Consider the following 13,583-nt stretch of genomic DNA (forward strand, 5'->3'; position numbering starts at 1 on the left):
CTTCTCTAAGATCATAGTTTCCCCCAACAGTGAAGTATCTAACATCTGTATCTTACCGGCATTCATCCATGGGACAGAAACGTGGAAGCCAAGGAAAAGCGTTCAACGTAAGAAAAGGACAACGCAGCATGTTATGGACAGGAACTGTTATATATTTGACGTTAAGAGAAAGGAAGAGGGCGGAATGTGTCAGGGAAGAACCGCGGTTCAATGACATTCTAGTCAAAATCAAGAGGCACAGATGTGCTTGGGTATGGCATGCAATGTGAATGCCAGTCAACCGATGGTCTTAGTTGGATTCCATTAGAAGGGAAGCGAAACAAAGGGCGGCAGAAAGTTAGGTGGGCAGATGAGATTAAGAAATTTTCGGCGATACGGTGGCCGCAGATGGCGCAGTACATGGTTAATTGGAGGTATATGGGAGAGGCGTCTGTCCTGCTGCGGACGTAGTCGGGCTAATGATGATGATGGGGCCGGTATCCGGAAGTCCCTGCCTACTCACCATGAGGACTCGCCTGGCCCAACCCGTGTCACCGCGCGTGGCAGGGCGCGATCGGTATACCTTTCAGCTGATATGTCTCCTGTATGCTAAAGGCATCTGTTATCTGCTCACTACAATTACATTATTATTAGTTGAGCACTTCTCCGCAACCTTCATGCCTGAGGCCATATGTGAGCCTTAGCAACCACAGGATGACCTCATTGAGGTTTACAGGTCGTCGAAAAGCCTGCGAAAGCTTTAAATATGCTATCTTAAAATTGCATCCTTATGATCCCTGTAATACATTATTCTTAATGTTACTTACAGAAAAGAAGATATAAAGATTGTGACGTGGTTTTTCAAATAACGTTAGTTTCAAAATAGTGGAAGTATGGACGAAGAATTCCGAGTATCTGTTACAGAGCTGACCTTCTCAAGTCTTTGTATCTAACTTCATAAATTTAGATATAACTTTACAACTTCATAAAGACTGTTACTTTGGTGTGCGTCGCTCGTACGCAAGAAAAACTAAAGAGCGCTTGGTTTACGAAAGGCGCCCGATTTAGGTTTTTTCCTACGAGGCTAATACATGTCGCCGTCTGTGTAGATGTTTTAAAGGTTGTATAATGATATTTTCAGGCTTTCTCGCGTCATTCAGTGTACATTAGATGCATAAACACTATTTGAATGCCAACTTTAATAATAACCTTATATACAGAAGCGCGATTGATCCTGAATCTCCTATCCACATAGTTAAAGCAGATGAAATCAACAAGTCCCCAGTGGTTGCAAAAGTGCAAAGCAGCTTTTTTCTTACCAGGTGACATGAAAATCATTGACGCGATATCACACTTACTTCGAAAACGTGCAGCATATATTACCTGCGGTTTCTGAAGGGCAGGTGTCACCTCTGCTGGCAGCACAAAATGAGATAGAATGAGATCGATAAACGCCATCTACGTTATAACTAAGCGTGGTCTAAGTAAGGATGGCACTGGCGGCGTATTGTTTGGTTTTGACTTGCTTTTGTGGGTTTTAAAGTTCTAAAGCAACTCGGGCTTTGAAGGACGTCGTAGTGAAGGGCTCCGGATAATTTCGACCACCTGAGGTTCTTAAACTGCACTGACATCGCACACCACACAAGCTTTAAACAATGTGCCTCCATTTGAAAGCTACCGCCATGACCGGGATCAAAACCGCCTCTTTCGAGTTAGAAGCCGAGCGCAGTAACTACTGAGCCACCATGGCGGCAGGCAGCGTCTTGTCTTCATCCTGCGCTGGAAAAATCCTGCTGACACAAATCAGGGTTTTCTTTAGCTGTTTTCAGGGCCGTGGCTGAGTCGCTGCTAAATAAGCTGTGTGTGGAAGCTTGTAGACTGGGAAGTGAGCCACAGGTAGCTGGAAGTGTGACTGTTACAATATGTGCACAAGGTTTCGCACAACCTAAATAGAATCGCATCTATATTTAAGATGGAAGTTCTTTTCAAGGCACCTTGTAATCTGTCAAAACTGTAAGAGGTTTCCAACATACCCTAGAGTTGTGACCTGCCCATTTAGGGCAAACTGGGCGCTGTCTAAATCGCGCTGTAAGCACAATAAGGAATCTGCCCCTTCCCTCCGTGCAACAAAGGTTTTGGGAATGGCGAAGGGAAACTTAGAAAGACAAATTTTAGACGCAGACGAAATTAAATAGCGCGGTTCTGATACATGGAATTGCGTGGCGTCTGTTCACATGTACAGAAAAACAGTTCATGTTTATACTTTGAGTTTGTACAGTAATCGAAGGAAATCGAACCTCTTTTTAGGCACAGTACATTGTGCCTTTAGCTTTGTGCGCACTTCCTTATCATTAATATCTTGATTTTTGTTGTATTTTAGTGCTTCCGGGAAGGATGTCTAATAAAGCTTCACGTACGTGCTAATTATTCATAAGTGGCTACGTTGTATGCAAGTCCATTCTCCCGTTGTGTGAGAAGAATTGCACATGCGCGTTTTTCTTCTTTGTCTACCTGAAAGGGCAAAACTAAATGTTCAGTGCAAAGTTAGCGCTTGCGCTGTATTCTCTTCTCTCTGTCTTTGTGTCCGCGCTAAACCTTGAGCTTCAATGTGTCACCAACTAGTCCACCAGTTTACTCCTCTGTCGTTCATCTTCGATTCATGCATTTCATAGTAAAACAGGTTGCGGGACTACAGGTTTTCCCACTGAATTTGATCCTAGTGCCAGTGGAAATAATCTACCCGCTGACTGATATAATCTGCCTGCCATGTAATTTAATCCGAGGGCAAAACATTTAATCCACGTGCCAGCGTATTTAATCCAAGCGCCAACTCAAACAATGCCGGCGCCAACCAAATTAATCTTAGTGTCAACGCAAATAATACGAGTGCCAGCTGTTTGAATACAGGTGCCAACCAATTTAATCCGCATGCGGAAAACGAATGCGGTAGACGCGCAGCACAAGAATGCCAGAAATAAAGCTGAGATAATGCCAGAAATAAAGCTGAGACAATTTTTCAAGCCATGCGATGCCTAAGCGAAGTGTACACATATTGCATAGCTTCCATCAATATTATCACCCACATTCTTTTGACGCAAGTGTTTTACAACGCCGTTTAAAGCGCACAATATCAGCATTAAAAAACTGCACAGTTGTTCAGTGCTATGGCTTACTGGCTCTTTATTATGTCTATAGAACGGAGGAGGGCAGAAATGCACGACCTGTTTATAATGAAACATTGAATTCACTCTCTTCGATAAAAGATACGATATTTTTGTCTAACAGTCAAAGAAAGTGTTAATAAACCATTCCTTAATTTAGTCCTACGTAGTTTAGTGAGAAAAAAATGCACACAGCCAATGATGGAAAGTTCCAAAGCAGAAAGCAAGTTTTGCGCCTCCATTTCCTGGCTGCCGGAATGTCGTCTGCTTTTGCGAAATATGCTAGGACAACAAAGGAAGACGCAGAGATGTGCACTCATTATTAGAAATCAGTGAACTTTCTTTTGAAAGAAGTGAGATTTATTTCTCAGGCACGTCAAAAACATTTTTAAAAACACAGAAGACAAGAAAGTTTCAAAGCAGACGGCTTTGAGTATTGTGGCTGTATTTACACAATAGAGTAGAGCCGAACGGTGGTGGTACGTACTCATATACTGTAAGGAGGTGATAGTGTACGACTTTTCATTCATCTCGCATGGACATTAACGCGCATTATTTTCTTCCATGGAAGCGGATGAGCCGTGCTCTTACATCCTAATTGGACACCGAAAACGAGGACCGCTATTCAAACCCCCAGATGGACCAAGAAGAAAGAGCAGCAGAATCTTTGAACATGACAGGGCCAGAATTCTCAACGTGTCAAGGCGTGGAGGAGATGTGAAAAAAATGGCAGACACGCTGGGCATCAATTTAAAGACAGCGAGATCCATTGCAGCTACCGATAGAGAGGCGTTGAAGAAAGGCAGAACGTCAAAGAAATTCGGAAATGAGGTTGTAGCGACTCTAAAAAATATTGTGAACAGCAACCCTGCTTTCACGCTAAAGCCAATTAAGCAGACGAGGGAAGAAGAATTGCCCGGAATCGCCATCAGCAGAAGTAGCATTGATCGCCTACTGGATGCGCATGGCTACTCTATGAAGTTGCTGACTCAGAGGCCGATCGACCGCAACAGAGATGATGTGAAACGCACCCGCAAAGCATATGCGTAGTGGCTGCAGTGTGAAGGACCCCGCTTGTGCAGGTTTTACGTTGATGAGACTAACTATAACATATGGTGTTTAAGGAGCTTCGGCCGTGTGGTTAAGGGGAAAGCTTTCCTCATTGAGCGGAGAGACTTGGCGCTCATCACTCCGCCCGGATAGACTAAAAGGGAGCGTCGGCGCAGTTTGTTGCTCGACGCTGCTCGATACTGTATGCAACAAATACAGCGGGTAGAGTGCACTGCTTTCGACCGCCATAACTTTTCTTTTATACCAACAACTTTGCGTGAAGTTGATATGAAAAAAGTGTGAGGTCACGCTTTGAGCCACCTAATGTGCTCGAAAAATAAAATTGCATTTCAAAGATGGCCCCTTCTGTGCTTGTATAAGCCTAGATCGTTAGTAACCTTCACCGCTATAAGGCAGAGGCCAGTAGCTATTCTTGACCTAGGCTGTAAGCTCCGGTGTAGCTTTGCTCACTTTCCCTTCTAAAACTAAATAAGCCGTTGAGTGAACAAACGTTGCTCCAGTTCTGTGACTCGTCCCACCTGGAAGAACTCTGGATTACACTGCTACCTTTTGTTTCTGCTAGTGGTGTTCAATCTTTATCAAAGCCTCCCGAAAACATTTTGCACCGGTTGCATGAAAACAGCCGGCAGTATGAAAATTGTATGAAGGCCATAATTTTAACTAGCATGCAGATTCAGAACATAACACAACCCATAATCAGCAGTGCTTGCCCAACTAATTAATGCATGACAGTCACAAGCTGCACGAGTTGCATCAAATACTGAGGTTTTAACAGCTGCTAGTGGCTCTTTGATATTGCAAGGTATGCGAAGAAAACGAAACAGTGATTGAGAATGTGACTCACAGGCGTTGCATGGTCTCAAAAATTATCTAAACTTCGCTTTATTCCTGGCATTCGTGTTGTGTGCTTTGTAGTCTTCTACCGCATTCGTTTTCTGCATTGGGATTAAATTGGTTGGCACCTGGATTAAAACAGCTGGCGCTCGTATTATTTGCGTTGACACTGGGAATAAATTGGTTGGCGCTTGCATTTTTGAGTTGGCGTTTGGATTAAATACGCTGGCGTTTAGGTTAACTGCTTGGCACTAAGATTAAATTACATGGCATGCACATTATATCTGTCGGCGCTGAGATTATTTCTACTGACACTAGGATTAAATTCAGTGGGAAAACTTGTAGTTGGTGATGCATTTCTTTTCTTCAAATTAGAACAGCGCTAACATTTGAGACGAATGCACAGATAGACTGGCTAGCACGACTGGCAAGACCTGATGTGTTTCAGTGAAGACGTGACAGCGCCCGTCCGGTCATGTCTGTCTGCATATTCGTCTGAAATGTTAGCGCTGTTTAGATTTGAAGAAATTACATGCATTTTATTGAGAAATTATTGACACGTTCTAACTTATAGCGTAGTCTTATAATTCTATGCAGTCACTGACCGAAGATCTCTTAAAATTTTTCAGCTAACAATCTATAACGCATTATCTTTATGAAATCCTAACAGCTGTCATATAGTTTAAGTCACTGTTTTGAGTGTAGACATCAGGAACTGCTGCTCTATATCAACAAATTCTTTGGGGATATTTGTGTGACCATTGTTTAAAGCATTTACACTTTATATTTGCGTTCAGTATGAAACGAATACTCTAAAAATTACAAGTAATAGCTAGAAACGAATTGTAGCTATCGGCATTATTTAATATCAGGTTTAGGTCCTGGTACTGCAGCGCAGCTCTCTTTTTAAAAAGCCGCAGCGGTGGCTCAGCGGTTATGGTGCTCGGCTGCTGACCCAGAAGACACGGGTTCGATCTTTGGAGGAGAAATTCTAGAGGCCCGTGTACTGTGCGATGTCAGTGCACGTTAAAGAACCCCAGGTGGTCGAAATTTCCGCAGCCCTTCACTACGGCGTCTCTCATAGCCTTAGTCGCTTTGGGACGTTGAACCCCATAAACCAAACCAAACCATCTTTGTTAAAAAAATTAAAGCCTCTACCGAAATATGGAGCCTCTTGTGGGCACAACATATAAAGTTCATGAAACCAAGCAGAGGTAGGTTTTTTTTTCTTCTCAGAGAGCGACAGCATTTTTATTTGTAATTATTTTGTTCTTTCTGGGCGGAACAAGGTTGCTTCTGTTTGCACCTGTGCTATTGATTAAATTACTTCGTTTAATTCATTTTTTTTTCTTCGGAAGAGAGCGTATCCACTCAATCTATTTATGCGTGATTCGTTTCTGTTTAGCCGTTCTTAGCTTCAGAGGTCTACCATTTGAACGCGTGTTTATTTTCATTGAGATATGTTTTTTTTCGCATGGTAAACGACAATCTAGAAATTTTTCACCTCCATTAACACGCTCCCAAACCATTCCTAGGTGATTCTGTACTTACGTAGTGGTACTTATATAATGTATTTACATCTTTGTGGCTCATTCCGTGAAATCAGTTATAGGTAATGCCCGCTTCCCTTGCGTTCCCTAGGGGCCTCCACCTAGTGCTTGTAAGGATCGGTCCCTTGCGGGCTGATCCAAACATATTTCCTGTCCCTTCCTAATAAATATTTTCACCACCACAGTCAGGAATAGTTCCGTAGTGGTTTTCAGAGAAAGTGCCCATTGCACTAGCAACTACCTCAAAACAAGCCAAGGTCGTAATAAGAGACTAAAAGAGAGCAATTAAAATCTACAACTGGGGTCACATCTCTACGCAAGTTGCAAAAATACAGGAGAAAAACGAGGTCGAGGGCTACATTCTCGTTATTTAGGCCCCCGGGCGCCATTCTTCGTCAATGAATTAAGGGGCAAATGAACTGGCTGGCGGTCTCACTTTCCGAGCTGGTTCCCATCCCCCTTGACGCGGACACAACTCAGACAAGGACAGGCTGATAAGATCCAGGGATATAGCTGAGCACTAAAGATTGACCGGAAGCTATACCAGGATGCTGATAGCAAGCTGAGCAAAAAGGAGGAAGGAATTCGGAGGCAGTTACGGACGGGCACGTAGCCACATATTAGGCAAATGGATGGCATCCCGTGCAATACGACTGCAGATGCAAACTTTGGAAGGGACCGGCCACACATAATTCACATGATATGGACATGCACAAAATCAGACCATTCAGGGACCATTAGAAATGAAGAAAATTTGGAGGTTCTGATGCTCAGCTCGGGCCTAGATAAGCGAAAAGAAGTCATCAATCAAGCCAAGGCAGCCGCCAGGTCTGAAGGAGTCCTGGCCGACCCCTATCCTTGAAAATTAAAACATCTTCAAAATTGATAAAAAAAATCCTTTTCCCTCTGTCTCTCTCTGCTCAACAATTTTTTGTGAACATTCTTCTGGTGGGGCACGTTCCAAAAGTGTGATTTAGAATTTAGAACAGCTTGAGGACGTCTTTGCTATGTTTTAGACATTACACTCAGGCGACAAAATGCTCTTGGTGCCTTCTGTAACTATGGCGAAAACTGTATTGTAAAAGTTGGCTTTCCTGGCAAAGCTTGAGTTTAATTTTTATGTCTTCCTTTTTGTTTTGTAATGAAATGTTCGTCTCCAACCCTAATGAATATTTTCAACTCGTTTTTATATGCGTCACCAAAAGCGTAGGTTTTGCCTTTTGCATTTGGTAGTCTCATTTGGACTCAATCAATTTCTTCTACTTTTGAAAACCTTGTAAGGAGGCTCTTTTATTGTGAAATTTTTAAAGTATCAGTTATTACGCCAGTTGGAATTGTTTTTGCATATCCTTCAAGAGGTCTAGGCTATTTGCTCAGACCGCAATAAAAGTGCGTCAGATGATGTTTACAAGAAAGGAAAGGCATAGAAAATGTACCACTGTCTTCAAGCATCATGAGCGCTCTTTGCGAGAAGAGATGCAAGCGAAAGTGGAAGAAGGTAAAAAGAGAGCCTGTTTATTGAAAGGATGTGGAATACGTTATAGCGCCTGCATTCTTTTGATATGTAATTACATCAGACGATGAAACGCAATTCATGCAAGTTTGACAGGTACAGGTTTAACCGAAATTTTGTGCTCCTCGTGTGTGCTAGGTTCAGCACTGTCTTGGCGATCAGTACACCGGATTGCGTACTGGCGATTCAGGCTATGATAGAGCTGTTCTGATTACTGCACCTTAAGGGATCCGTAAACGTCTGGGCATCTCTGTAGGATTAGTTTCAAGAGGGAACCAGAGCCAGGTAAATGTTCTTGACGTAGTCTGTTAGAGTCGAAAGCATGAAGGTTTTTTGATGTGCCAAAAAGGTAAATACCAAGCTGCAGAAAGAGAAGGAGGTCCATAAGCCTCTCGTTCGCTGGGCTGCCCTAGGCTGCGGAAAGACTCTAAGGGGTCTAGACACTTGGTTTTTTAAACAACTTCTGTTTACCCTCAGCTTTCTATGTATTCTGTAGTTCATATGGCTCCTAATATGCTGCTCCTTCATCAAGCCTTCAGGCACCCTAGCTTCCATTTGCCTAGTTTAGGTGTATCGTACCATGAAAGCGCATTATATACGCTGTACTCTCATGTAGAATGTGACATTAATCTGAACGACTGGGGAGAAGTGTTTGATGCTTCATATAAGACGGTTTTGGAAAGTAAGATAACCGTTAATAAAGTGTACGGAGGGGCTAGTTGGTCCCACATACTATTTGAACGAAGTACGTGCCGCTGAGAAAACACGCACCAAAGGCGAGGACAGGAGTAGCGCCCTCCCTAACCTCGCCTTTCCTGTGTCTTGTGTCTACACTTGTTCCTGGTTTCGATGGAGTAGAAAACGTAGAGGCGCCAATGTGCTGTGCGATGTCAGTGCACAGTAAAGATCCACAGGTGATCGAAAATATTCCAGAGACTTCCACTCGGGCACCTCATTGTCTCTTTCACTTTTAACTCGTACTTTCCTCCTTTCCCTTACGAAGTGATTCAGGTATCCACTGAGATGTCAGACAATTAACGCTCCATTTCCTTTCCTCAAAAACTAGTTTTCAATTTCGTTCAATTACTATCGGAACTTATGCGCCACTATAACTCTGGACAGCCTCGCATCGCAAGTCAAAAACGGTTTCACATATGAAACAAAGAAATTTATCGGGTACTTGGGAGAGTTCATCGATAGCGCCCGTAAACCTTGCTTTCTTGGCGCTTGAATGGCAATAGTTGTGTTCCTTCGTATAACTAATCGTACACATAAACGACTGAATTTTCCTAAAGAATTCCACTTCTAGGTGATATCCGCCACACGCCAGCCGCTGTGGTATCTTGTTGCTTCTCTTAAAATATAGTCCAGTACCTTTCGAAGTTAAAACAACCAATTTGTAAGTAGGTTACGAAAAGTCACAGCTTTTCCGGGCCACAAGAACTCCATTTTTCACATTATACTTCTCCAATCACGTTTTTTCTGGCGGCTTAAATTGGAACATGACTCTACTTTCAGTTCTTCAATACCGTCTTTGCCGAATCAAGCAACAAAACACTCTAATTTGACGTCTTTGCATCCCAATTACTTTGTATCGATCTGTGGAGCTGTGTGCCGATGCTTCTAGACGAACATATATGCCGCGCCATAGTAATGTGGTCTAACGCTAACCACCCAAATACGACGGCTCTATGGTTTACGCTGCAAATAATGTTCTAGTAGGCACATTATTTGAAATACAAGTACAGCCTTACACTCTTGTCATGCACCACGTTATGCCGAAACAATTAGAGGGACCGCTGTCGAGAATTTATCCTAATAGTTTTCAAGAAGAAAGGACGATTACGCAGGGAACAAGAATGTAAAACAACGGTTTTACAATGAGCTAGAAGCGTGACGGACTTTGCTACTCATTTCAACGTTTGGAAACCCCGTTATCAACATCAAAGGAAAATACTGCAAGCTCGGTCTAGCATGCATGTCACTCAAGGGCAGATCAAACAGGCGCAGCTGTGAAAATTTTCAATATATAAAATTTTAGATCAACTTCCGTGGTTTATTTACTGCTACTGTTGATAGTATCTGGCATTAGCAAGTTGTTCATATGATGCCGACCTGAAGGTTTAAATTTTACCTGTTTATATTTTATCGTAGGACGTCTAGGAACTGTGAAAATCCGGCCCGACAAATTTTATTACGTGGTCCGCGCCATTGCCTTGCTACAGAATATTCAACGTGATCGCAGAGCAGATTTTATAAAATCTTCAAATTCATTCTGCCCAAATACAGCACACCATGGACCGACTAGTTGCCGAAGGACCCTACCCCGACTCTGCTTACGCTCTGCTAAACATCGTGGGCCAGCCGAGCGTGAAACAATTCCCGTTCCGCAGTTTCGTGCTTGTGCCAGTAGACGGTGCCGGGAAGGAGGCTGTCAAGGGAGCAGCCGAGGATGTCCCAACAGAGAAGCGACCCCTGTGGTTCGTCTTCAGTGGCATGGGTTGCCAGTGGAACGGCATGGCCCGTCAGATGATGCACTTTGATGTGTTCGCCCGCTCTCTTCACCGGTCGCACGATTTGCTGATGCAGTACGGAATAGACCTAATGGATGCAGTTACAAACGAGACAGCTAACAACGAGACGATGGCGTCGGTCCTCGCATCCATCACGTCTATTCAGGTAAGCCAGTGGAAATAGCTCTACTCCTAACAAAAACTCAGTGAATGACATAGATGGCTGTTTTCCTCTAAACTCAGCTTTAGAGTTTTTTTTTAAAGAGTCGCTTCCTGCAAGCACCAGTATTAAGGTGCCCAATAAGCAGAGAACACGTTTCTTGCTGCCAGCTGGAGATGTAGAAAACAATCCCGTCCCTAACATGCAGGCGGTCCAGGCTGAATTTGGAAGTATGGCTGGTGACGTAAAGACTATTCAGAGCGAAAATAAGTGCACATGCGAATCATCGGACGTCATCCATAATAAACTGGACACGTTAGCGCAGCTCGAGGTGGAGCTAAAGATGCTGAGGATAAAACTGTAGGCCATCGAAACTGCCTATCTTACCTGGAGGGTAAGGATGACGATCTGGATAATAGAAGCAGGCTGTGGAATATAGTTATAACTGACCACAAAGATGACACAACATAAACGATAGAAACAGCACTAGCTGCTGGCATTGTTCATGGCAAACATAGCTTGAACATCTCAGATATTGAAAGAATACGGCTCTTTGAGAGGAGGAAGGAAAAATCAAATGCCTCTTGTCATCTTCACTGTCCACGATTACCATAATAAAGCGAAGATTTTGAGTTATTATTAGAAGCTTCAGCTTTTTCAAAAAGCAATAACGTCCCCCAGTGAATTCGTAAGATAAGAAAGAAAATGTGGGATGGCTGTAAGCCAGACTTAAACAAATGTTATTGTCACTCGTGTACGATAGGGCTAAAACTAACGGTCAGCTGTACTCTTAGGATGCTACAGAAGGTAAAAACACGCCCGCTCTCAACACCTACCGTGAGTGGTACGACCCAGAAAATTATTTGTAGCAAACCTAAACGCTAGGAATATGGTAAATAAACTAAGAGAGCTAGAAGCGTTTGTTCTTTAATACTGTCCAGGCAACCATCACTTAAACGCGACTGTCCTCGCGCATATCTAATAGTATATGTTCACCTGGCTATCTTGTTCTGCGCGAAAGGTAGTTTTGTAGTAGCGGTGGTATTATGGTGAAATCTTTTCCGATTTCAAAAGGGTTGAACATGAGCAATTTAGGTAGCCAAAAGCACTTCCGGTGCTGTTTCTCGCAAACAAAGGATATTGTCTGCCTCTCCTGAATCAAGTTACTAGCACATTGTTCTTATGTCGACTCTGTACTTGAGTGTGCACAAATAATTTGCACAGTGTAAAGCGGAAAGCACTCAGGTTTCTTTTCGCAGATATCGTCGTACCGACTCTATAACTAAATTTTTCACCGAAGCAAGTTTCGCGACTATTAGCAACCGCGTCCGAAACTAAGGCCAAAGTTCGTCTTCCTTCCCACAAATCAAGTACAAAACTTGATCTCGCGCTTTACTTAGTCCCTTCACCTTAACAAAGTACCAGAACAAAACATTCGCAGCACTTCGTAGAGTATAAATTTTGTGCTGACACCATTCTTTAACCAATTTTCCGCAAGTGATGAGGGCATAGCATAAGTTACTGGAGAATGTTGTTCATTCTGATTTTCTGAACAACTCTCTTTCTAACCTACCATAACTGTTTATTTGAACCAATATGCACTAACACTGCATGTACCATTTGCTACGAAATCTTATCTTAAGGCGGCAAAGTTAAGGGTGCCGTGTCGCAGCAAAGCCGCCATCGTCGTCGGCGGCGTCCGCGTGATTTGCCGAGAGGGATAAATCCGCAAAAAAAAAAAAAACACAGAGAAGCAACCAAGCTGGGCCACCTCGGTGAAGTGGCCTTGTGACGTCGTCCAAACCAGCCCGCCAGTCTACACAAACAGCGTGTCATATCAGGTGATAGTTATTTAATGATTAGTCGCGGAAAGTTGGCAGTAAAGAAAACTTCGGCCCCACGCGACCCCGCGATGGCAGCAGCACCTGCTATCGTAGGGCAGTGGCGTATCGCTTAACCGCTGCTCTAGTAGAGGTAAGAAGACTCACAGCAATCTATGAGCGTAAATTAGAGAACGAACAGTCATCCATGAACCTATTAACCCAACTCATCATATCCTTAACGCCCTACCTAAGGGAACCAATGTAAAGCAACCAATTTGTGTCATATTAACTGCCGATTTGAAAAACCACTTTGTTTTTTAACCACTGGAAGACATGTAATCAGAAGTTTTTGTCTTAAACAACTCTACGTTCAGAGCCGCTGATATTAATATACCGCAGTCTTTAATACAAGCCTTATGACAATTTTATTTTTATTTTTGTTTTTAAGCATACTGTTCGTCCTTATAAAGGCTGTTGCAGGATCGGGTGCAATGCGACAGTTTTAGACAGACCACAAGAAACGCAGTCTACGAAAAAGAAACTCCCACGAGGAAATAAAAGCATAACAAGGACGGTTGCTAGTAAAACAAATTTGGGTCCCATGCCACCCAGCTATGGCCGCAGCACCTGCTATCGTATGGCAGTGGCGTATCGCTTAACTGCTGTTCCAGCAGAGGTATGAAGATTAGCAGCGACCTATGAGCGTAAATTAGAGATTAACCAGCCACCCATGAACCTATTAACCCTTCTCATCATATCCCTAACGCCCTACCTTAACGCCCTACCTATATGTCCCCTTCAGTTATTTTCGTACTGTGCACATATTGCATTATTACACCCTGTGTTTTGAAAATGACGCATATGTATATCGATCTTGTTATGCTGTTATTTCCTTGAGGGAGTTTCTTTTTCGTGGACTGCCTCTTTGCGGTGTGCCTAAAACTATCACATTGCACGCCATCCTCCAACCGCCTATATC

The 13,583-nt window shown here is 43.1% G+C and overlaps 1 protein-coding gene across 1 annotated transcript in view; it reads left to right on the forward strand.

Annotated features, from left to right (window-relative positions):
• LOC149361713 (fatty acid synthase-like) overlaps positions 1-13,583 on the forward strand; it is a 120,000-nt gene that overhangs the window by 20,926 nt on the left and 85,491 nt on the right. Inside the window, exon 7 of the mRNA XM_089572777.1 lies at positions 10,398-10,787. Within this exon, the coding sequence (XP_089428903.1) occupies positions 10,398-10,787 (390 nt within the window). The remainder of the gene's footprint in view (positions 1-10,397; positions 10,788-13,583) is intronic.

The sequence above is a fragment of the Amblyomma mixtum genome, chromosome 2, assembly GCF_055824585.1.
Source record: "Amblyomma mixtum isolate Tamu chromosome 2, ASM5582458v1, whole genome shotgun sequence".
NCBI lineage: Eukaryota > Metazoa > Arthropoda > Arachnida > Ixodida > Ixodidae > Amblyomma > Amblyomma mixtum.